Raw genomic sequence first — 24,471 nt, forward strand, 5'->3', positions numbered from 1 at the left:
CCAGGCTTGCTGGGTGTGCTAGTGCGCCGGGGACTGTAGCGCTGGGCTTATAGTCCCCGCAGATTACTGGGGGACTTTATGTGTGTGGATCGCCGCGCCGACCGCCCCTGGAGCGGCGGCGCAGCTGCGACTTGTAGTGCGCCGGGGACGCGCCGACCGCGCTTTTACGGCGGCGGCGCTTCTAACTTTAGTCCCCGGTTTACTGCGGCCTAGCTCCGCTTCGTTAACGCCCCCCACCCTGTCAATCAGGGTAGGGGAGAGACGTTGTTCAATCGGCAGCGCCGAGGGCTGGAGCACGATTTACATGCTCCAGCCCTCTCACTGAGCACAGTAGGACACAGGCTTCGCGCTTTTTCTCTGTGCACGCCCTAGGCCCGCCCCCAGGCTTGCAGCTCCCCAGGACGCCGGCAGCCATTATACACATGCAGTCTGGCTGGAGAACGGACGCAGGCTCTGAGGGACCCAGGCTAGGGGTTTCTGGCGACCACACACCCGCGCTAAGCGGGCGGTAAGCAGCACATACGTGCGGCCCCACTAGTGCCACAGTGTTATATTTGTGTACTGCACTGTAAGGTCGCTTCTTGGCTGTACACCCTATATTGCTTTGAGGAGACAACAGCATGTCATCCGCAAAACGCAAGGGTGCCAAGGCACGGGCTGTATACACGGCTTGTACAGCATGTGGGGCTAATCTACCAGCAGGCTCCAACGACTCTCATTGTGTGCAATGTTCAGTCCCAGTGGCACTTCGTCAGCCAGAGCCTATTGTGGTGGTAGCCCAGGCAGAGACGCCTGTGAACCCTACCCCGGTGACGGGGACAGAATTTGCAGTCTTTGCTGATAAAATGTCTGTGACTATGACAAAAATCCTGGAGACCTTGCAGTCCAGGCCAGTTGCTCAGACCATGGACACCGCAGTGTCTATGTTCCCCGGCCCCCCTCAGCTGGAATTAATCCGTAATTCAAGGGGGTCCCAGGCATCACAGGCTGAGGGCTCTGACTCCGATGACAGTCCCAGTCCGCCTAAGAGAGCTCGCTGGGAGAGACCCTCCACGTCATCACGCGGATCAGGGTCTCAGCGAGAAGGGTCTCTATATGATGGCTCAGAGGTGGGTGATCAGGAGTCTTGTCCTGACGCCGCACTCAATTTGGATACGCCAGATGGTGACGCCATGGTAAATGACCTTATAGCGGCCATCAATAGGCTGTTGGATATTTCTCCCCCAGCCCCTTCTGCAGAGGAGGCAGCTGCACAGCAGGAGAAATTCCATTTCCTGTATCCCAAGCGTAAATTGAGTACTTTTCTGGACCACTCTGACTTCAGAGAATCCATCCAGAAACACAATACTTATCCGGACAAGCGTTTTTCTAAACGCCTTAAGGATACACGTTATCCTTTTCCCCCTGACGTGGTCAAACGCTGGACCCAGTGTCCAAAAGTGGACCCTCCAATATCCAGACTTGCAGCTAGATCCATAGTTGCAGTGGAGGATGGGGCTTCACTTAAAGATGCCAATGACAGACAGATGGACCTTTGGTTGAAATCTGTCTATGAAGCTATTGGCGCGTCGTTTGCTCCAGCATTCGCGGCCGTGTGGGCGCTCCAAGCTATTTCAGCTGGTCTGGCACAGGTGGACTCTCTCATACGTCCAGCAGTGCCGCAAGTGGCGTCCCTAACTACGCAAATGTCTGCGTTTGCGACCTACGCTATCAATGCGGTACTGGACTCTACGAGCCGTACCTCAATGGCATCCGCCAACTCTGTAGTTTTGCGCAGAGCCTTGTGGTTAAAGGAATGGAAAGCAGATTCTGCTTCTAAAAAATGTTTAACCAGCTTGCCATTATCTGGAGACAGACTGTTTGTTTGGTGAGCAATTGGCGGAAATCATTAAACAGTCCAAAGGTAAGGACTCCTCCTTACCCCAGCCCAGATCAAGCAAACCTCCACAGAGGAAGTGGCAGTCAAAGTTTCGGTCCTTTCGAGGCTCGGGCAAGCCCCAATTCTCCTCGTCCAAAGGGACTCAGAAAGAGCAAAGGAGCTCTGATTCCTGGCGGGCTCACTCACGCCCCAAGAAAGCAACCGGAGGTACCGCTTCCAAGGCGGCTGCCTCATGACTTTCGGCCGCCTCCCTCCGCATCCTCGGTCGGTGGCAGGCTCTCCCGCTTTTGCGACATTTGGCTGCCACAGGTCAAAGACCGGTGGGTAACAGACATTTTGTCTCACGGGTACAGGATAGAGTTCAGTTCTCGTCCTCCGCCTCGGTTCTTCAGAACTTCCCCACATCCCGACCGAGCAGATGCCCTTCTGCAGGCGGTGAATTCTCTAAGAGCAGAAAGAGTGGTGGTCCCTGTTCCTCTTCAGGAACGAGGTCAAGGTTTTTACTCCAATCTCTTTGTGGTGCCAAAAAAGGACGGCTCATTCCGTCCTGTTCTGGACCTAAAACTGCTCAACAAGCATGTGAACGCCAGGCGGTTCCGGATGGAATCCCTCCGCTCAGTCATTGCCTCAATGTCTCAAGGAGATTTCCTAGCATCAATAGACATCAAGGATGCTTATCTCCACGTGCCGATTGCTACAGAGCACCAACGCTTTCTACGCTTCGTGATAGGAGACGACCATCTTCAGTTCGTAGCTCTGCCATTTGGTCTGGCGACAGCCCCACGGGTGTTCACCAAGATCATGGCGGCAGTGGTAGCAGTCTTGCACTCTCAGGGACACTCTGTGATCCCTTACTTGGACGATCTACTGGTCAAGGCACCCTCTCAAGAGGCATGCCAACTCAGCTTGACTGTTGCACTGGAGACTCTCCAGACGTTCGGGTGGATCATCAACTTCTCAAAGTCAAATCTGTCACCGACCCAATCACTAACGTATCTTGGCATGGAGTTTCATACTCTCTCAGCGATAGTGAAGCTTCCGCTGGACAAGCAGCGGTCTCTACAGACTGGGGTGCAGGCTCTCCTTCAAAGTCAGTCGCACTCCTTAAGACGCCTCATGCACTTCCTCGGGAAGATGGTGGCGGCAATGGAGGCGGTTCCGTTTGCGCAGTTTCATCTGCGCCCACTTCAATGGGACATTCTCCGCCAATGGGACGGGAAGTCAAAATCCCTGGACAGGAAAGTCTCCCTTTCCCAGACGGCCAAGGACTCTCTGCAGTGGTGGCTTCTTCCCACCTCATTATCACAGGGAAGATCCTTCCTACCACCGTCTTGGGCGGTGGTCACGACAGACGCGAGTCTGTCAGGGTGGGGAGCAGTTTTTCTCCACCACAGGGCTCAGGGTACGTGGACTCAGCAGGAGTCCACCCTTCAGATCAATGTTCTGGAAATCAGAGCAGTGTATCTTGCCCTACTAGCCTTCCAGCAGTGGCTGGAAGGAAGGCAGATCCGAATTCAGTCGGACAACTCCACAGCGGTGGCATACATCAACCACCAAGGGAGGACACGCAGTCGGCAAGCCTTCCAGGAAGTCCGGCGGATTCTGATGTGGGTGGAAGCCACGGCCTCCACCATATCCGCAGTTCACATCCCCGGCGTAGAAAACTGGGAAGCAGACTTCCTCAGTCGCCAGGGCATGGACGCAGGGGAATGGTCCCTTCACCCAGACGTGTTTCAGGAAATCTGTCGCCGATGGGGAAGGCCGGACGTCGACCTTATGGCGTCCCGGCACAACAACAAGGTCCCAACCTTCATGGCACGGTCTCGCGATCAAAGAGCGCTGGCGGCAGACGCCCTAGTGCAAGATTGGTCGCAGTTCCGGCTCCCTTATGTGTTTCCACCTCTGGCACTCTTGCCCAGAGTGCTACGCAAGATCAGATCCGATTGCAGCCGCGTCATACTCGTCGCCCCAGACTGGCCGAGGAGGGCGTGGTATCCGGATCTGTGGCAGCTCACGGTCGGCCAACCGTGGGCACTACCAGACCGACCAGACTTACTGTCCCAAGGGCCGTTTTTCCATCGGAATTCTGCGGCCCTGAACCTGACTGTGTGGCCATTGAGTCCTGGATCCTAGCGTCTTCAGGATTATCCCAAGGGGTCGTTGCCACCATGAGACAGGCTAGGAAGCCCACGTCCGCTAAGATCTACCACAGAACGTGGAGGATATTCTTATCCTGGTGCTCTGCTCAGGGAGTGTCCCCCTGGCCATTTGCATTGCCTACCTTTCTTTCTTTCCTGCAATCTGGGTTAGAAAAAGGTTTGTCGCTCGGCTCCCTTAAAGGTCAGGTCTCGGCGCTATCCGTCTTTTTTCAGAGGCGTTTGGCACGCCTTCCTAAGGTGCGCACGTTCCTACAGGGGGTTTGCCATATCGTACCCCCGTACAAGCGGCCGTTAGATCCATGGGATCTGAACAGGGTACTAGTTGCCCTCCAGAAGCCGCCCTTCGAGCCTCTGAGGGAGGTTTCACTTTCTAGACTATCACAGAAAGTGGCTTTTCTAGTAGCGATCACATCTCTTCGGAGAGTGTCTGAGCTGGCAGCGCTATCATCCAAGGCTCCCTTCCTGGTCTTCCACCAGGACAAGGTAGTGCTGCGCCCCATTCAGGAGTTTCTCCCGAAGGTGGTATCCTCTTTTCATCTTAATCAGGATATCTCTTTGCCTTCGTTTTGTCCTCATGCAGTTCATCGGTATGAGAAGGATTTACATTTGTTGGATCTGGTGAGAGCACTCAGAATCTACATTTCCCGCACGGCGCCCTTGCGCCGTTCGGATGCACTCTTTGTCCTTGTCGCTGGTAAGCGCAAAGGGTCGCAGGCTTCTAAGGCCACCCTGGCTCGATGGATCAAAGAACCAATTCTTGAAGCCTACCGTTCTGCTGGGCTTCCGGTTCCATCAGGGCTGAAGGCCCATTCTACCAGAGCCGTGGGTGCGTCCTGGGCATTGCGACACCAGGCTACGGCTCAACAGGTGTGCCAGGCAGCTACCTGGTCGAGTCTGCACACTTTCACCAAACATTATCAGGTGCATACCTATGCTTCGGCGGACGCCAGCCTAGGTAGGAGAGTCCTGCAGGCGGCAGTTGCCTCCCTATAGGGGAGGGCTGTCTTGCAGCTCTAACATGAGGTATTTCTTTACCCACCCAGGGACAGCTTTTGGACGTCCCAATCGTCTGGGTCTCCCAATGGAGCGCCGAAGAAGAAGGGAATTTTGTTACTTACCGTAAATTCCTTTTCTTCTAGCTCCTATTGGGAGACCCAGCACCCGCCCTGTTGTCCTTCGGGATTTTTGGTTGTTTTTCGGGTACACATGTTGTTCATGTTGAACGGTTTTCAGTTCTCCGAAGTTACTTCGGAGTGAATTTGTTTAAACCAGTTATTGGCTTTCCTCCTTCTTGCTTTTGCACTAAAACTGGTGAGCCAGTGATCCCACTGGGGGTGTATAGCCAGAAGGGGAGGGGCCTTACACTTTTTAGTGTAATTGCTTTGTGTGGCCTCCGGAGGCAGTGCTATACACCCAATCGTCTGGGTCTCCCAATAGGAGCTAGAAGAAAAGGAATTTACGGTAAGTAACAAAATTCCCTTCTTTGCATCAGCATTTAGAAGCCAAAAACGAGAGTGAGTCCAACATAAGGAAATGGCGCAATCTTTCCTGGTTCCAGTTTGCAGATATTGATCTAAAGTGGCCTGAATCAGGACCGGTACACGAGCGCCCGGCTGTCCCCCAAATCCCTGTGAATGTAACCAACTCACGTTCTGTATTTGCCCTGGTGTAGGTGACCTTTGATGTTGCGTGGTCTCCAGGCTGCATCGACCTCCGCTGCTATAACTATACGGCCATCGCGGACCTGTGCGACTTCTTGTTTGTGATGTCCTACGATGAACAATCCCAGATCTGGACGGAATGTATCGCTGCGGCCAATGCACCATTCAACCAAACCATCACCGGTCAGTCCTCTACAAATGAGATCCTATGGGGCGTGGTAATAATGGCTGAATGCCTGGGACTTTCCTCTGTATTAGTAGGATTTGTATCTCTAATACTCTGTCCAGTGTTTTATAAGCAGACACCGCGCTGCTGTGTGGAGACCTAGAGAAGCTGCCAATCCCCTGTAGTCATGACTGACAGCTGCTAGTAGCCTCGAGGTTGGTTGGTTGGTGGTCCAGTGTATGGGAGCAGACACCGCGTTACTGTCCTGTGAAGCTACCGATGCCCCGTAGTCTTGACTGACAGCCGCCGGCAGCCTCGAGGTTCACTGACGACTGCAACGTGTATGTGAGCAAACACCACGCTGCTGTGCGGAGATGTAGAGAATCTGCTGATGCCCCATAGTCCTGACTGACAGCTGCCAGCAGCCTGGAGATTGGCGGACAACCGTCCAATGCATGTGAGCAGAAGCCGCACTGCTGTGCAGGAAGCTGCTGATCCATCGGAGTCTTGACTGACAGCTGCCGGCAGCCTCGAGATTGGCGGACAACTGTCCAATGTACTTGAGCAGAAGCCGCGCTACTGTGCAGGAAGCTGCTGATCCCCCGAAGTCTTGACTGACAGCTGGCGGCCGCCTCGGGTGCACAGAGACGGAGTCCACAGACAATCGCAGTTTGGTTCTGAAGTTTTTCTTCTGTTTGTCACTCTGCTGCCGGGGAGATTCTGGGAGTCTCATATGAATTGATGGCCCAGGGACCAACGCAGTGCACAAGACGAGACTGCAGGTAAACAGGGTTTATTTACAGGCAGTGGACAGGGGGTATGAGGAATTGCAGAGGTAGTAAACAAGTAAACTGCTTAGCTGGGGTGGAATACAGCTGTTACCTCAACGATCACAAAACAAATCGGGAACAGTACAGAACATTGAAAATACACTAGTCTGACTGGCCTCCATTACTAGAGCCACACTGCTACTGCTCTCTAATGACTGCGGCCTACGCTACGCTACAGTCTGACTGGCCTCCACTCCTGGGGCCGTACAGCTACCACGCTCTAAGGACTACGGCCTACGCTATGCGCTAACCAAGGTGCATGAATGAAGACTCACAGTACCATCGTGAGAAACCATCTCTCTTCAGGGACAGCAGGATTCGTTGGTGCACACTTCTCCAGGCTAGGCAAGAGGGAACTTCTCTTCTGGCACTTGGCGGCTGGGCTCCTCCAGGCGACGTCTTCCCTTTTTAGGGTCCTGGCCGGGCTAAAGTCTGGGTTCTCTCACGGTCTGACTGGAGGAAGTCTTGCAGCTGGCATTGTATATCTTCCCACTCTGTGCTTATTGGATTCTCCTCAAGCAGCGTCCCGCAAGATTACACCACGTCCGATGCACAACCACTCCTATATCTCCCTGAGTCCAGTCTCTCTCCTGAGGATGCTTTCACACCTCCGGTTTTAGCAGAGCCGGCCAATCCGGCTCTAAAACCTATGCAACGGATGCGGCGACAAAACCGCATCCTTTGAATAAGTTATTTACATGCGGCCCGTCCGTTTTTTGCCGCTTGCGGCAGGCGACTGAGCATGCGCAGTGGAAAAAAAAGCATGCGGCAGCCGGATGTGTTTTTTGCCGCAGGACGCCGCATGCGGCGTCCATAGGCATGCATTGTAAATCACGCCGCATCGGCCGGATGCGGCGCAATGCGTTTTTTTTTTTTTGCCGGACAAAAACGTGCCAGGCAACGTTCCATCCGGCCGCGGCATCGGCTAAATCTGCCGCATGTGGCAAAAACCGGACAGAACGTAAGCCTGTGTGGCATAATACAGCACTAATGTAAGTCTATGCAAAAAAAAAGCAACCAGCGGCAAAAAAAAAAAACGGTTGCGTTTTTTCTGCAAAACGCCGGATTGTGCCACACAGGAAAAAACGGATGTATGAAAGCAGCCTGACAGACGCTTTATCGCACTTTTTCTGCCAGGTTAAACCACACACAGTCCAGAGGAGGGGAGGTGTTGGCCAACCTAATTCACACCTGGAACAAGGGGCATTGTTCCCTTCGTTACCAATAGTATCCAGTTCTGTGCTTGCAGCACCTGCACAGTACTCTTCCTGCCACTGACAAACCTTCTATCTATTCTTATACATATAACTATATTACATGTATGACACACCATAGTTTACACTGTAAAGTAGTCTAACACACACTATGCAATACACTTTTCTACAGCACCTAGTGGGGGTCTCCTGGCCAGAGCGCACTCTGATCTTCTCACAGACGCACGGACATTACACCTGAGCGCGCTCTGATCTTCTCACAGACGCACGGACATTACACCTGAGCGCGCTCTGATCTTCTCACAGACGCACGGACATTACACCTGAGCGCGCTCTGATCTTCTCACAGACGCACGGACATTACACCTGAGCGCGCTCTGATCTTCTCACAGACGCACGGACATTACACCTGAGCGCGCTCTGATCTTCTCTCAGACGCAACGGACATTACACCTGAGCGCGCTCTGATCTTCTCACAGACGCACGGACATTACACCTGAGCGCGCTCTGATCTTCTCACAGACGCACGGACATTACACCTGAGCGCGCTCTGATCTTCTCACAGACGCACGGACATTACACCTGAGCGCGCTCTGATCTTCTCACAGACGCACGGACATTACACCTGAGCGCGCTCTGATCTTCTCACAGACGCACGGACATTACACCTGAGCGCGCTCTGATCTTCTCACAGACGCACGGACATTACACCTGAGCGCGCTCTGATCTTCTCTCAGACGCACGGACATTACACCTGAGCGCGCTCTGATCTTCTCACAGACGCACGGACATTACACCTGAGCGTGCTCTGATCTTCTCACAGACGCACGGCCATTACACCTGAGCGTGCTCTGATCTTCTCACAGACGCACGGACATTACACCTGAGCGCGCTCTGATCTTCTCACAGACGCACGGCCATTACACCTGAGCGCTCTCTGATCTTCTCACAGACGCACGGACATTACACCTGAGCGCGCTCTGATCTTCTCACAGACGCACGGACATTACACCTGAGCGCGCTCTGATCTTCTCACAGACGCATGGACATTACACCTGAGCGCGCTCTGATCTTCTCACAGACGCACGGACATTACACCTGAGCGTGCTCTGATCTTCTCACAGACGCACGGACATTACACCTGAGCGTGCTCTGATCTTCTCACAGACGCACGGACATTACACCTGAGCGCGCTCTGATCTTCTCACAGACGCACGGACATTACACCTGAGCGCACTCTGATCTTCTCAAGGACGCACAGACATTACACCTGAGCGCGCTCTGATCTTCTCACAGACGCACGGACATTACACCTGAGCGCGCTCTGATCTTCTCACAGACGCACGGACATTACACCTGAGCGCGCTCTGATCTTCTCACAGACGCACGGACATTACACCTGAGCGCGCTCTGATCTTCTCACAGACGCACGGACATTACACCTGAGCGCGCTCTGATCTTCTCACAGACGCACGGACATTACACCTGAGCGCGCTCTGATCTTCTCACAGACGCATGGACATTACACCTGAGCGCGCTCTGATCTTCTCACAGACGCACGGACATTACACCTGAGCGTGCTCTGATCTTCTCACAGACGCACGGACATTACACCTGAGCGCGCTCTGATCTTCTCACAGACGCACGGCCATTACACCTGAGCGTGCTCTGATCTTCTCACAGACGCACGGACATTACACCTGAGCGTGCTCTGATCTTCTCACAGACGCACGGACATTACACCTGAGCGCGCTCTGATCTTCTCACAGACGCACGGACATTACACCTGAGCGCGCTCTGATCTTCTCACAGACGCACGGACATTACACCTGAGCGCGCTCTGATCTTCTCACAGACGCACGGCCATTACACCTGAGCGCGCTCTGATCTTCTCACAGACGCACGGACATTACACCTGAGCGTGCTCTGATCTTCTCACAGACGCACGGACATTACACCTGAGCGCGCTCTGATCTTCTCACAGACGCACGGACATTACACCTGAGCGCGCTCTGATCTTCTCACAGACGCACGGACATTACACCTGAGTGCACTCTGATCTTCTCACGGCCACATGGACTTGTGTTGCAAAGTTTGATTTGATGTTCGGATTAACATTGAGCAGGTGATTTGTGATTTGTCAGAGACCCATTCAGCAAATGTGTGAACAGCTCCATAGACTCACGGGTGCGAGCAAACAACCCCTCCCCGATCCATATAGGACCCGGATACCATAAAGACAGTGACTGCAGCTATCGTGTGTTCTGGGCCGGCTGCTGACAATCAGCGGCCGCTCATCAGCTGCAGATTGTCATTATGCCATTAGGCTGGGTAGTGGACAATCCCTTTTAATTGTACAGAAAATGTCAGACCCTTGGGATTTGGGGGGGAGAACTTTTTCCTCCATTGTCATTACTGCTCTTACATGAAGGTATTTCTTGGAAATATTCCATATCTTTTGTAGGATATGAGCAGTTTGTCAATATCAGCATCGATCCGAAGAAGCTGGTGATGGGCGTCCCCTGGTACGGCTACGACTACACCTGTCTGAACCTAACAAAGGTATTCCCACTATAAGGGGAGGGGGGGTCTCGCGGCTCCAGTGATGGATTCTGCTTCTGGGGTCTGTGTATGGGCTCACTCTGGAGAGCCGACGAGCGGAGATGAAGGGTCCCTGCAGATTCTTACTACAGAGTCGCAGATCCCCTGTGTGCCGCCATATAGTGCCTCTGTACTGCACCTACTAAACAGGGCTGCAAGGAAACAATACTGTCATTTCATGGGTAAGGCAAATGTTTTGGAGCCCAAATACCCAATAATCCTGAGGCAGGGGTGCTGTAGAGGCAGGGGTGCTGTAGAGGCCAATCCTGGATCAGAGGTGCGCCCTCTATGCATTGTCTATGGGACTGATGGAAATAGCAGCACATTGTACTCTGCTTTCTCCTGCAGTCCCGTAGACAATGAAGTTCGTGGAGGCCGAGAGCGCACCTTTGATCCACTGCTGACCGACCTCTCCAGCGCCCCCTTCTTGGGCTCCTGCAGTCGGATCCCCAGCGATCAGTAAATTGTCTACTTTATGGGTAACTTGAGATTTTGAGAAATGGTTTAATAATAATTAGAATATTTCCACTTTCGCCATCTTATTAGGACAATCGATGTAAATTAACCAAGAAGCCGTTCCGCGGTGCGGAGTGCAGCGACGCCGTGGGCCGGCAAGTGCCGTACCGCGTGATAATGAAGCAGGTGAACGATTCAGTGAGCGGCAGATTATGGGACGAGGTGCAGAAGGCGCCGTTTTATAATTACAAGGTTGGTGCTCGCGCCTCCATGTTGGATCTGGTCACAGTCCTGCGTGGTGTCGTCTACATTTTTATTTCATGTTTCCTCAGGACTCGAAGGGAAATATCCACCAGGTTTGGTACGACGATCCTCAGAGCATTTCACTAAAGGCAGCATATATAAAGAAACTAGGTCTCCGAGGAATCGGCATGTGGAACGGAGATCTACTGGATTACTCAAATGATCCTATAGCCCAAAAACAGACGGCAGACATGTGGAAAGCCTTACTGCCATGATGCTGTCTCCTGGGCTATAAGGAGCCATACTGCTGCTGCGCAAACTGCAATACTCTGACATTAGCCAGAACTGGAATGATTGACGCACCGGCCCGAATCAGGTCTGGAGGCTCCAAGATCTGCCCCTCATGCCGCCATGACTGCCGAACTGCTTGATTACTTTTTCTTCAGCTCTTATGCAGCCACCACTAGAGGGAGCTCAGGAGTTGCTGCACACCGAGAGTTCACTAATACTACTCAGCGAGCTCCTCTGCTCCCTCTAGTGGTGGTCGCAGGCATTCAGGATTTAACCAGGATGTAACTCTTCCTGTGTAGAGATTGCTAAAATAAAGAGGTTTTGAGTGAAGTTCCAGAATTTTAGTATTTACAATTTAAAATACAACACTGTGCAGTTGTCCTGTGTATTTAGGTTTCAGTCCTCTAGGCTTTTTAGTCAGAAAGCGAGAAGCAGCAAAGCCGTGTGTCCTGCACTGCCCATCCCACACAGGCAGCGAAGTCCTGTACTGCCCGTCCCACACAGGCAGCGAAGACCTGTACTGCCCGTCCCACACAGGCAGCGAAGTCCTGTACTGCCCGTCCCACACAGGCAGCGAAGTCCTGTACTGCCCGTCCCACACAGGCAGCGAAGTCCTGTACTGCCCGTCCCACACAGGCAGCGAAGTCCTGTACTGCCCGTCCCACACAGGCAGCGAAGTCCTGTACTGCCCGTCCCACACAGGCAGCGAAGTCCTGTACTGCCCGTCCCACGCAGGCAGCGAAGTCCTGTACTGCCCGTCCCACGCAGGCAGCGAAGTCCTGTACTGCCCGTCCCACGCAGGCAGCGAAGTCCTGTACTGCCCATCCCACACAGGCAGCGAAGTCCTGTACTGCCCATCCCACACAGGCAGCGAAGTCCTGTACTGCCCGTCCCACACAGGCAGCGAAGTCCTGTACTGCCCGTCCCACACAGGCAGCGAAGTCCTGTACTGCCCGTCCCACACAGGCAGCGAAGTCCTGTACTGCCCGTCCCACACAGGCAGCGAAGTCCTGTACTGCCCATCCCACACAGGCAGCGAAGTCCTGTACTGCCCGTCCCACGCAGGCAGCGAAGTCCTGTACTGCCCATCCCACACAGGCAGCGAAGTCCTGTACTGCCCGTCCCACACAGGCAGCGAAGTCCTGTACTGCCCGTCCCACGCAGGCAGCGAAGTCCTGTACTGCCCATCCATCCCGTACAGGCGCCATCTATAAAACAGACTATTGCCAGAATCCTCTGTGTTCATGTAGAGTCATCCATCGCATGGAAGATAATGAAAATGGCATACACCTGTGCCAACTCTACATGGGTGGGCATCACAGGGTGCATGGCTGGGGTGGGCTTCACGGGGTGCACAGTGGTGGGTAGGCCTCACAGTATGTATTGGGAGAGGCTGGGCCTCAGGGTCCACGTGGTGGGGAGGCTCACATACTGTGGAAGGGGAGGGGGGGTTGACTCCACAGGAGGCAGAATGGTTTGGGCCTAACAGGACGCTCAGCGGGGGTGGGCCATACACTGTGTACTGGGGGGCTGGGCCTCACAGAGCGAACAGCGGCGGTGGGCTCCACAGACCGAACTGCGCTTTCTTCTGGGCTAATTCCGCTTTCAAGACGTTCAGGTCAGAAGACGCCTGTTTTCTCATCTGAAATACAGCAAAGAAGATGTGAATTTTACATTTTGGGATAAATTATAATGAAAGCAGAATATACGGGGTCTGTGCATCCGGCTGACGTCGAAGCTGCGGACCCCCATTCACTGCAATAAAGATTAACCCCTGCATGGCGCTTGCCCAGTGATGTAGGCTAAAACCTTCCTAATCAGCCACAGGTCGCTGTTTTGTGACGTTTTTTCCCCCAATTAACCCTTTCCTGGGTGGAGCGAGCTCAGGAGCTGTGACTAGAGCGAGGGTGCATTATTGCTATATAACAATTTTATACGCATTACGGCAGTCGCAGGGGGCAGCGGGATGTGATCTGAGCCGGGGGGGGGGGGGCTCCTGACGGCCCCTCTCGCTGCCATCTTAGCCTGTGGCTGGGCTTCATAGCGGAGCGTCATTTTGACAGTATATTGAAGAAGCGATGAAATAATTGCAGGAAAAAATAAAGTTTTTGTGATTTATGCCGTGGTCCGTGCACAGTTATCTCTGCACATCGGTCAGAGCCACATTCATGGAGTGGAACGTTTCAGGGGGGGGGGGGAGATTTATTAATGGCTGCAGAACGGAAAACTGGTGTGAGTCCGATGATAATGCACAACATCATAACCTAATTTTTCTGCTTTATGCCACTGTCGGCAATGACGGGGGGCACTACTCCGCAGATTACTGATGATTGACAGATGAAAATGGTGCAAATTCTAGCGCACATCTGGCGCAGACTGCAGGAGATCATCCCCCAAAATTAATGAAAGGACGTGTGACTTCATGAATTAGGGGCACCTCGCTCTGGAAACTAGATCTTAAGAGCAGCTTATAATAGTCCGGGTTCTAAGAATCCCCCCATAAAGTAGAATTCCTATATTCTGGAATTTGTGGCAGTCGTTATTTCCATGGTGCGTCCGTCACATCAACCATCCCTATCCGATTATCTGGGGGTCCCAGTGCTGGTTGCAGGGGCCGGGAGTGCTGGCGAGGGCCGCGTCTTCTGCATTGTTTCCTGGCACTTTTAGCCCTATACAAGTGATTAGTATGGAGCTGCAATAACTGCTCAATCCGCTGCTGGGAGCCGGACCCCCGACCATCTAATATCTATAGGCTATATGGTGCAAAGGAAAACCCAAAACTAAAGCTCCTAGGACATAACCTGGTGGTACAGGCAAAAAATGTGACTAGCCCTTGACCATAAATAAATGAGGCGCACGTGGAAAAATAGGATCGGTCTGAGTGGACCATGGCGGCGGTAATGGTGTTACGTGGCCCAAGGCTCCAAAAACATCCGTGGTGTCCCCATCATCACTGGCCCTGACACAAGTGGAGGGCGATGACGTGTCAGTGGTTACCATCCATCTCCAGCCATGTTATGTCACATGTCTCTTCACACAAATAATGACCTTAATTTCGATGACGAGCTTGATCCTGGCGTTCTCCACCTTGCGTTTCAGCTGCTCGAGTTCCTGACGTTTTTTGGTTATTGTCATTATTAAGGAATCCTATAAAGAAAGCGAAAAATCCCCAAATATCACTTATAAAAGAAGAAAAAACTGCATAATCTTATCTGGAAAACTAATAACACAATGTCACCTGGCAAACAACACCTGGGAGACTAGTAAAAGTGAATGTCAAAAAATTCTTATCATTTATGTCCAATATTCTCTGACTAATTTCCTTACATAATGTTCTAGCAGTAACCGCTCCGAACCCACGGCACAAATATAGATTTGGCCAATGCTTTCAGCAGCCACCACTAGGGGGAGCTCCCTGTATATAGAGATACATAATATCCTGTCTGCAGTCACCACTAGAGGGAGCTGCCTGTATGAAGAGATACATGGTAATATCCTGTCTGCAGCCACCACTAGGGGGAGCTCCCTGTATATAGAGATATATAAGATCCTGTCTGCAGTCACCACTAGGGGAACTGCCTGTATATAGAGATACATAAGATCCTGTCTGCAGTCACCACTAGGGGGAGCTGCCTGTATACAGAGATACATTATAAGATTCTGTCTGCAGCCACCACTAGGGGGAGCTCCCTGTATACAGAGATACATAAGATCCTGTCTGCAGCCACCACGAGGGGGAGCTCCCTGTATACAGAGATACATGATAAGATCCTGTCTGCAGCCACCACTAGGGGGAGCTCCCTGTATACAGAGATACATGATAAGATTCTGTCTGCAGCCACCACTAGGGGGAGCTCCCTGTATACAGAGATACATGATAACATCCTGTCTGCAGTCACCACTAGGGGGAGCTCCTTGTATACAGAGATACATAAGATCCTGTCTGCAGCCACCACGAGGGGGAGCTCCCTGTATACAGAGATACATGATAAGATTCTGTCTGCCGCCACCACTAGGGGGAGCTCCCTGTATACAGAGATATATGATAAGATTCTGTCTGCCGCCACCACTAGGGGGAACTCCCTGTATACAGATATACATAAGATCCTGTCTACAGTCACCACTAGGGGGCGCTCCCTGTATACAGAAGGTCTATGATTATTAGAGTAGATCCTATATTCGGGTTTCCCTTACTGGCGAGCAGGGGCGATGTTTCTTTTGTCCCTTATACACAAGGGTACACGTTCCCTGTAGATACCTTTGAGTTGGCGGCGAGTGTGGGGTGTTTTGCCCGTTTTTTGCTTTCTCGTGCCGCCAGCTGGGTCAGGAGCCTCTGGTACTGTGCATTCGTCTCCTTTATCAGTCTGTTCAGTTTCTCCTCTAATGTCGCCGTCTCTTTCTTTGTTTCATAATATTTCTTTTTCCAGGAATCTCTGGCTACAGAAAGATAAACAAAACATCGCGTTCCTTTTCATAAAACACTTTTCACCTTAACAGATGATGTATTTGTACAAATATCACCAGATACATAAACAATAGATGCACTGACATTAATAGGAGGACATTATTCCACATTTTGTTTGTATTTTTTTTTTTTTATTTCACATCTTTTTTTCTTATACATTTTTATATTTTTTAGCCTTTTACTGAGTCATTTTGGAGGCTTTTCCTGATGTGTGAAGTCAGATTTTTTTTTTCCAATAATATTCACAGATTGGTTACTATTTACTTATACCTATAACCCTGGGGGTGTTTTCTGCTCGGTTCATACCCTACATATTTAATATGTGGGTTTTTCCGTCGTGAATCTGAAGTAGATTTTGTTGCAGATTTCACCCTTCCAGTTACAAGAGATGAAATCTGCGCTGATTCTGCACAAAACATTGACTCGTTGCATATTGTAAAATCTGCACCATAGGTCAGTATTCCTGCAGAAATGTACTGCCGCATGCAGATGGGATTTGTCCAAATCTTTATTACTGCATACAAATCCGCATGGAAAATCCGTACTGGTGGTGGCATATTCGATCGGTGTTCTGTCCCCGCACAATGGATGGCACACGGACAGCACTCGGCTTGTGCTTTGTACTGATGCACATGAGCAGCACACTCACCTTGTGCTTTGTACTGATGCACACGAGCAGCACACTCACCTTGTGCTTTGTACTGATGCACACAAGCAGCACACTCACCTTGTGCTTTGTACTGATGCACATGAGCATTACACTCACCTTGTGCTTTGTACTGATACACATGAGCAGCACACTCACCTTGTGCTTTGTACTGATGCATGATGCACATGAGCAGCACACTCACCTTGTGCTTTATACTAATACACATGAGCAGCACACTCACCTTGTGCTTTGTACTGATGCATGATGCACATGAGCAGCACACTCACCTTGTGCTTTATACTAATACACACGAGCAGCACACTCACCTTGTGCTTTGTACTGATACACATGAGCAGCACACTCACCTTGTGCTTTGTACTGATGCATGATGCACATGAGCAGCACACTCACCTTGTGCTTTATACTAATACACATGAGCAGCACACTCACCTTGTGCTTTGTACTGATGCACATGAGCAGCACTCACCTTTTGCTTTGTGCTGATGCAGATGAGCAGCAAACTCACCTTGTGTTTTGTGCTGATACACATGAGCAGCACACTCACCTTATGCTTTGTACTGATGCACATTAGCAGCACACTCACCTTTTGCTTTGTGCTGATTACTATCACATGTGGATCTACAGCTTGCTGGCGCCTGATCACTATCACATGTGGATCAGTACCTGTCTGGCACTTGATCACTATCACATGTGGATCAGGACCTTTCTGGCACCTGATCATTTTCACATGTGGATCAGTACCTTTCTGGCGCATGATCACTATCACATGTAGATTAGCACCTTACTAGTGCCTGATTACTATCACATGTGGATCGGTACCTTTCTGGCACCTGATCACTATCACATGTGGATCAGAACCTTTCTGGCACCTGATCACTATCACATGTGGATCGGTACCTTTCTGGAGCCTGATCACTATCACATGTGGATCTACACCTTGCTGGCACCTGATAACTATTACATGTGGATCAGTACCTTTCTGGCGCCTGATTACTATAACATGTGGATCTGCAGCTTGCTGGCTCCTGATCACTATCACATGTGGATCGGTACCTTTCTGGCACCTGATCATTTTCACATGTGGATCTGTACCTTTCTGGCACCTGATCACTATCACATGTGGATCTGTACCTTTCTGGCACCTGATCACTATCACATGTGGATCTGTAGCTTTCTGGCGTTTGATCACTATCACATATGGATCGGTACCTTGCTGGCGCCTGAGTTTGTGCTGTTCCAGCAGATATTTCATCCGTTTTATTATTTCCTCCCGGGATTTCTCCAGCGTGATCCGTTCCTCTTCTACAATACTTAATTGTTCCAGAATTGTTTCACCTAAAGATAAAACAAAAGACAAGTTTAATTGATTGATGTCCGGCATCGGGCCGGTTATTTCTGGAGATCACTGAGTGATCTTGGGGAACAGGCGCAGAATGACCGCAATCTGTGCTGCTGTTATAGGATGCAGGCGGTGGCTGTTTACACTCCTGGGTTTGTCCTTTTAGCTCATTTGGGGAAAATTTCTAGTAAATATCAACATTTCAGCTCCAATATTAAGCGCAGGATTCTGTGCCATGTGTCTTTATATTCAGAGTCCACAAATTAGCGAACACATTTATATTAGTGATGGCTGTAGGTTTACACAGAGGATGCAAAGTCCCCGGCATTAACCCTTCAAGGACAGAGACAATTCTCATTTTTGCTTTTAGTTATTCCTCCTATCTTTCAATTTTTAAAACTTTTTATTCTTCCATTGACACAACAGTATAAGAGCTAATTTTTGGCAGTAAAAATTGTAGTTTTGAATGACAGCATTTATATTAAAAATGGAAAAAAAATCCAATCAGGTGAAATAACAAAAAAGCAATTCCGCCATTGATTTTTGGGGTTTGTTTTTACCATGTTCATTGTGTGGTAGAAACGACCAGATAACTGGATTCTCTGGGACAGCGCGAATACAGCAAAACCAAACTGGTACCGATAGTTATTATTATTATTATTTTATTGGATTAAACAAACAACAACAACAACAACAACAAAAAAAAAAACAACAGAATTTTGTAAAATAAATCCATCAAGTTTTTGTCACCATTTTCTGGGACCTGTAACTTTATGATTCCGGCGTGATGAGCCGTCATTGATACTATTTTAGATTACAGAGGAGGTTTTGGTCCCTTTAATGCATTTTTCTGGGAGGTTTGGAGACCAAAAAACTGCATTTTAATTACCGTATTTTCTTTACTCTAAGATTTTATTGATATTTTTATAGACTGAGCTTTTATGTGAGCGACAATGAAAAATGTTTATTTTTATTTCAAATAGGTAAAAGGGCGATTTTAAACTTTTTTGTATTTTTAGTTTTTATAAATAGTAAAAAATAATTTTTCTTATAATTTTTCATTAGTTTTAGAACTCCGAGGGGACCTAAACCTGCGATCAGTGCGGGGCGGGCAATGGGCGCCTGTAGATGCCCCGGTGGTTACATAGGATATTGCCGCCTTGTGGGGCATAATATACAGCCACACAAGTGTCTTCTATGGCGCCATGTTCCTCACTCTCATAGTCAGCACTCACCATGTGAAGGAAGCCGCGGTTTAGGAGACAGAATCATTGGGAAATCTGGCAGGAGAGGTGGAGACGGCGGAGGCCGGTAGTGACCGCGCTGGGACGGATGTCTCTCGCCAAACTGTAAAACAAATGATCAGATATGGAAACTGCAGAGACACAAGATATAGGGGCAAGAGACGTAAAGTGTCAGGATTCACACCAGCGCGTTCTGCATTACAGGGAACGTATTGGGGGGGACATTCTCCCTCTCGGATCAATAAGGGTCACAGCAGTGTATAACGCGGTCTGGGCTCTGATGTTTTGTCGGATAGCGCTCGCTCCAATGTTATACTCTGGGGCAGTGATTGGTTTCTCATACTGATTCTGCTCCATGCTGTGATTGGCAGCGCAAATCGGACGAGACACGACCACTCATGTCTACAGGTGCAGGGAAATCATCGGACCGCACTCGGATGACATCTGAGTACAGTCTGATCTCCATGGACTGACACAATGGAGAAGATGGAGACATTGTTTTCGCCATCTTCTCCTCATCCAAGAGTATCGGATCACACTATGCTGACAATTGGATCACATTCTGATCAGTAACATTAGTGTAATCTCTTGTATCGGAGAGTCTACGACCGTGTCCCTGGCTTTACAGAGACATTTACAAACTCTTCCCAAAGTTTGGGGCTCATTCAGATGAATGTGTTTTTGGTCTGTGGCCTCTCCGTGCGCACAGGCATCACACACATCAGATGTAGCCAATGCACTTGTGCAACTTTCTACTCGTGTGAAAAAAGTAGCATGCACGACGTGGCCGAACACTGAGTTGCGTGTGGACAAAATTAGCCAAAATTCTGCTGCATGTGGACAACTTTCCACATGAACCGATAGCAACTTGTGGAGGTACAGTGGAACCTCGCTTAACGAGTAACCCAGTTAGCGAGTATTTCGTCTAACGAGCAAAGCTTTCTGTAAATTTGTAACTCGGTTTACAAGAAAGCTTTGCTGTACGAGCAAAATACTCACCGCACACACTTCCGGTTCCGTACATCCACCGCGCTCTAACCTGCTCTTGCAGTCCACACAAGCACGTACAAACACACACAAACACGCACACACACACACATATTATGCTCACCTTGCCTTCCGTTCCCTCGCCGGATTCCTGGAACTTGCATGTATCGGGTAACCAAGGCGACCGATGCCGGACCTTGCACTCCCAGCGCGCTGACGTCAAAGGCAGGAGCCACTTGCCTCTGATTGGCCAGCGCGCTGCCTTTGAGTAGCGACTGACAGTGGAATGTCCTCCCTCCACAGGATGTGTATCCGATAACCATCGCGACGAGGGAGGAACTTCCCCTGTCAGGCGCTACTTAAAGGCAGCGGAAGGTCCGGCATCGGTCGCCTTAGTTACGCGATACACATCTTGTACGGGCGAACTACAAGTTCCAGGAGACCAGCGAGGGAACGGAAGGTAAGGTGAGCATAATCTGTTTGTGCGTGTGTGTTTGTGCGTGTTTGTGCATGTGTGGAATGGCACAATAGGGCACCAGGAAGGGACATTTAACAAGCTGTGTAACAAATTGTCTGCATTGCAATGATTTCCTATGGGAAATCTTGCTTTGCTGAACGAGTAACTTGGTTAACAATCACACTCCCAGGACGGATTGCTCTCGTTAACCAAGGTTCAACTGTAATGGCCCCAGTTTATGATTCGGCCTTATTCTGGGGTCAGATGGCTGCACATTCTGTCATCGGCTCAATTATGCTATTGATCAAAAAATGGGGGAAAATTGAACATTTCACAAACAAGTTCCGTGTTGATAACCGGTAGCACATGGGTGTCTTATAGTCTCCGCTCATTTTTTCAGATCCAATGATCTCCAGCTCGGAGATCCGTCCGATTAACATCAAACTCATGAATGTGAATCTGGGGGAAGATCACCCAGCGCTTGGATTCCATCAATATGCCGGACTCGCTCTGATTATCACACTTATCTGATAGGAGAAGCTTGAAAAAAATTCTCATTCCCAAAATAAAAAAAAACTGATGGTAAACCCTGGAAATGGATGAAAAGCTGCAGAAATGTAAGCTGCATGTGAATGAGGCCTAAACGCGTGTGCACACAGAGGTTTCTGCGTCAAGAAATTCCTGACAAAATAAAATGAAAAAATAAAAAAAAAACTCTTGAAGAATCTTCCAACTCATGAATATTGTAATCCACTTTGCTGCCCGATGTTTCAGTTTTTGTGCACTTTTTCCTCTTTAGCTTTTGAAAAACATCTGGTGGGGAAAAAAAGCAAAAAAATGCTCCAGTGAGTTATTTCAATCAGATTATGATGGAAAATGCTCTAAATAGGCATCGTCCTGATAGACGGCTGCAAAAAAAAAAAAAAAACAGAAAAAAACGCTCCAAGACCCTTCAAAAACTCATTAAAGAAAAATCGGGAATATGGAGAAGCAGTTTCCACCGGAAGATTCCCAAGTGATTGACTGGCTCGGAAGCTGTGTGTGCACACGGCGTCTGTACGGGGCTGAGCACTCGCCAAGGATGTCCGTCCGTCCACAACCCCCCATTACCTGTTGGCCTCCGTCACTGGACTCCAGCATTGCAGGATTTTCCGGTACAAATATTTCCTTTCTAAATGCAATAAGAAGAGGAGACATGGCGAGTCAGTGAGTGGAGCGAAGGACAATGACGGGAATATTAACATTTGGGACATTTTAGGACAAATTTATGAAACTCTCTAGAAGGAAAACAGCTTTTGTGCCCCAGGGCAACCAATCGCAGAGCAGAGCTCTCTGTGAATTCTGCTCTTGGACCGGTTGCGGTGAGCACGTGGGGCCGTTTTCATTAATCGGCCCCTTATTTTACCGCTTGGGTTCAGGTTTTGCATCCAGGAGAGAATCTGCAATCCCAGAGTCACCGGTCGGGTTTCTTCCTGGTAATTTCTTCCCATCCTTAGATCCGACCACTTCTGACTTTTTACTGATGTTTTCTAGATAGAAGGAATATATCAATGGTTACTACTTGCCACACTGACATCTGCAATCTGTGGACAATTCCTAAATATGTGCCAGTAACATGTGTACTGGGTGATATGTGTGACAGCCCGTGCATCCCCGGTCTCCTCCTGCTCCGGTACACTGCATAGAAGGCAGGGAGGAGGGGGATGCAGCTGCAGCGTCTCTCTCTGTGGCGCTGAGACTGCTTCCTGTGAGAGGGGAGAAGGAGCTGCAGTTCGGAACATTTTAAGCATCACATTGGGAAAAGCCAGGTAACATTGCAGACAAATAGTGCACATTCATAAGATAGAGGGGAGGAATAAGGAAGGTGGGCAGACGATTCACTGCATCTCTCCACATTTATCTCCCTGAATACTTGTCATGTAGACGAGTGGATGATACCGTGCAGCAGAGGTGAGATGGCGCCGCTCTCCGGCTGGGCTCGATATTGGATCTGGCTGGTGACTGGCACAACATCCCGTCTCTTCTTATTCCATATGAAGCTTCGGCCTCCGTCCTGCGCTGCTCGGGGCGCAGCGGGATTATTCTCAGTGATCGGCTGAATTCTCGTCCTGTCATGGATGACGCCATCGGCTTGTGCTTCAGACTGCTCCGAGGATGGATACTCCGCCTGATAATGATCCGGAGAGAGTGTGGATCCGTATACACTTCCTTCATAAACGTCCCTGGGAAGTAGATATAATTCCGGCTCACGTGCCTGAAGAAAAACAACATGGGGCAGAAATTACAGTGTGCACATTGTCCATGACATCAGGACGGAGCAGGCACCCTCTGGATGAGGGGCCCCCGGGGCTCTGCACCCAGCTGCGCTCAACCCCACAGAAGTGACAACCCCCTGACCAAGGCGAAACGCGTGGGGTCTGGCGTCCTTCCAGCAGGAGAAGTCTGACTATGGAAATGTGCCTGATACTGTAATATCCAGTACTTACCTGCTTCACTCTGTGCATGCGCCTGTACTAATGACAGTACCCCTGCCTTATCCCTACTGGTGAACCTGTAATATATGCACTGTTCGGCTTGCCTGCCATCTGTGGTTATTGCTGCTCCTCCTTCTTCATTTGTTATGGATTTGTTATGGGAGACAACAACATACGCTCCCACTTCCTATACTGATATAAAGCCCCGCCCCCACTTCCTGTAGAGATAAAAGCCCCTCCCTTTCTTCCTGTGGAGATACAAAGACCCACCCCCACTTACTGTATAGCTAAAAAGCCCCACCATGCTTCCTGTAGAGCTACAAAGCTCCGCCCCCACTTCCTGTAGAGCTACAAAGCCCAGCCCTGCTTCCTGTATAGCTACAAAGCCCAGCCCTGCTTCCTGTAGAGATAGAAAGCCCTGTTACCACTTCCTGTATATATACAAAGCCCCGCCCCACTTCCTGTAGAGATACAAAGCCCCGCCCTCACTTCCTGTAGAGATTCAAAGACCCACCCCCGCTTCCTGTAGCAATACAAAGCCCAGCCTCCATTTCCTGTGCAGATATAGAGCCCGGCCCCCACTTCCTGTAGATATACAAATACAAAGCCCCACCTCCACTTTCTGCAGAGATATAAAGCCACACGCCCACTTTTAGTACAAATACAAAGCCCCATCCTCACTTCTTATATATATATATATCTATATATATAATTGCCTTATTCTGTCTGTCTGTCTGTCTGTCTGTCTGTCATGCTCCGAAATTGTGTCCTTACGGTGACAGAAAGCTGATTGGCCGCTGGGTTCGCCATGGCCCCGCCCCCCCACACGGATTGGCCTCTCGCCCCGGCTCTCTGCAGGCCCCGCCCCCCTCACGCAATGCACGCTCGCTCTGGCCCAACTGACACGGAGCTCCGATTCCCAGGTGAGTACACACACACATCAGATCACACTCACTCTCACACACACCTCACACATCACAACATGCTGGGATATCGCTTGCTTCTACACCGGCTCCGTCAGGATCCCGGCAGCGCCAGACATAACCTTGCGATGCTGGGATCTTGACGGAGGCCGTGAAAGCTGGTAACCATTATACACATCGGGTAACTAAGGTCCCTTGGTTACCCGATGTGTATCATAGTTACCAGTGTACACCGGCTCACACTCACTCTCACACATACCTCACACACACATCACATCGCATCCACACATCAAGGTCCTGCAGCTGCGGAACATACACACACATAACAGCACACACACACACACACACACATACACACACAAATCAGATCACACTCACACACACCTCACACATCACATCGCATCCACATACT

General features: G+C 50.1%; 2 protein-coding genes across 3 annotated transcripts in view; one reads left to right on the forward strand and one right to left on the reverse strand.

Annotated features, from left to right (window-relative positions):
• CTBS (chitobiase) overlaps window positions 1-11,830 on the forward strand; it is a 56,970-nt gene extending 45,140 nt beyond the window's left edge. For both annotated transcript variants that reach the window (XM_075320214.1, XM_075320213.1), the window contains exons 4-7: window positions 5,711-5,882; window positions 10,374-10,471; window positions 11,057-11,218; window positions 11,299-11,830. In XM_075320214.1, coding sequence (XP_075176329.1) covers window positions 5,711-5,882; window positions 10,374-10,471; window positions 11,057-11,218; window positions 11,299-11,484 — 618 coding nt within the window. In that variant the 3' untranslated portion in view covers window positions 11,485-11,830. The remainder of the gene's footprint in view (window positions 1-5,710; window positions 5,883-10,373; window positions 10,472-11,056; window positions 11,219-11,298) is intronic.
• Window positions 11,042-24,471, reverse strand: part of SPATA1 (spermatogenesis associated 1) — a 31,809-nt gene continuing 18,379 nt past the window's right edge. Inside the window, exons 5-12 of the mRNA XM_075320212.1 lie at window positions 22,601-22,916; window positions 22,068-22,191; window positions 21,773-21,833; window positions 19,210-19,321; window positions 17,845-17,970; window positions 15,759-15,937; window positions 14,549-14,647; window positions 11,042-13,142 (exon numbers count right to left, since the gene is read on the reverse strand). Of these exons, the coding sequence (XP_075176327.1) occupies window positions 13,038-13,142; window positions 14,549-14,647; window positions 15,759-15,937; window positions 17,845-17,970; window positions 19,210-19,321; window positions 21,773-21,833; window positions 22,068-22,191; window positions 22,601-22,916 (1,122 nt within the window). The 3' untranslated portion in view covers window positions 11,042-13,037. The remainder of the gene's footprint in view (window positions 13,143-14,548; window positions 14,648-15,758; window positions 15,938-17,844; window positions 17,971-19,209; window positions 19,322-21,772; window positions 21,834-22,067; window positions 22,192-22,600; window positions 22,917-24,471) is intronic.

This window comes from Anomaloglossus baeobatrachus, chromosome 8 (assembly GCF_048569485.1).
Source record: "Anomaloglossus baeobatrachus isolate aAnoBae1 chromosome 8, aAnoBae1.hap1, whole genome shotgun sequence".
Taxonomy (NCBI): Eukaryota; Metazoa; Chordata; class Amphibia; order Anura; family Aromobatidae; genus Anomaloglossus; species Anomaloglossus baeobatrachus.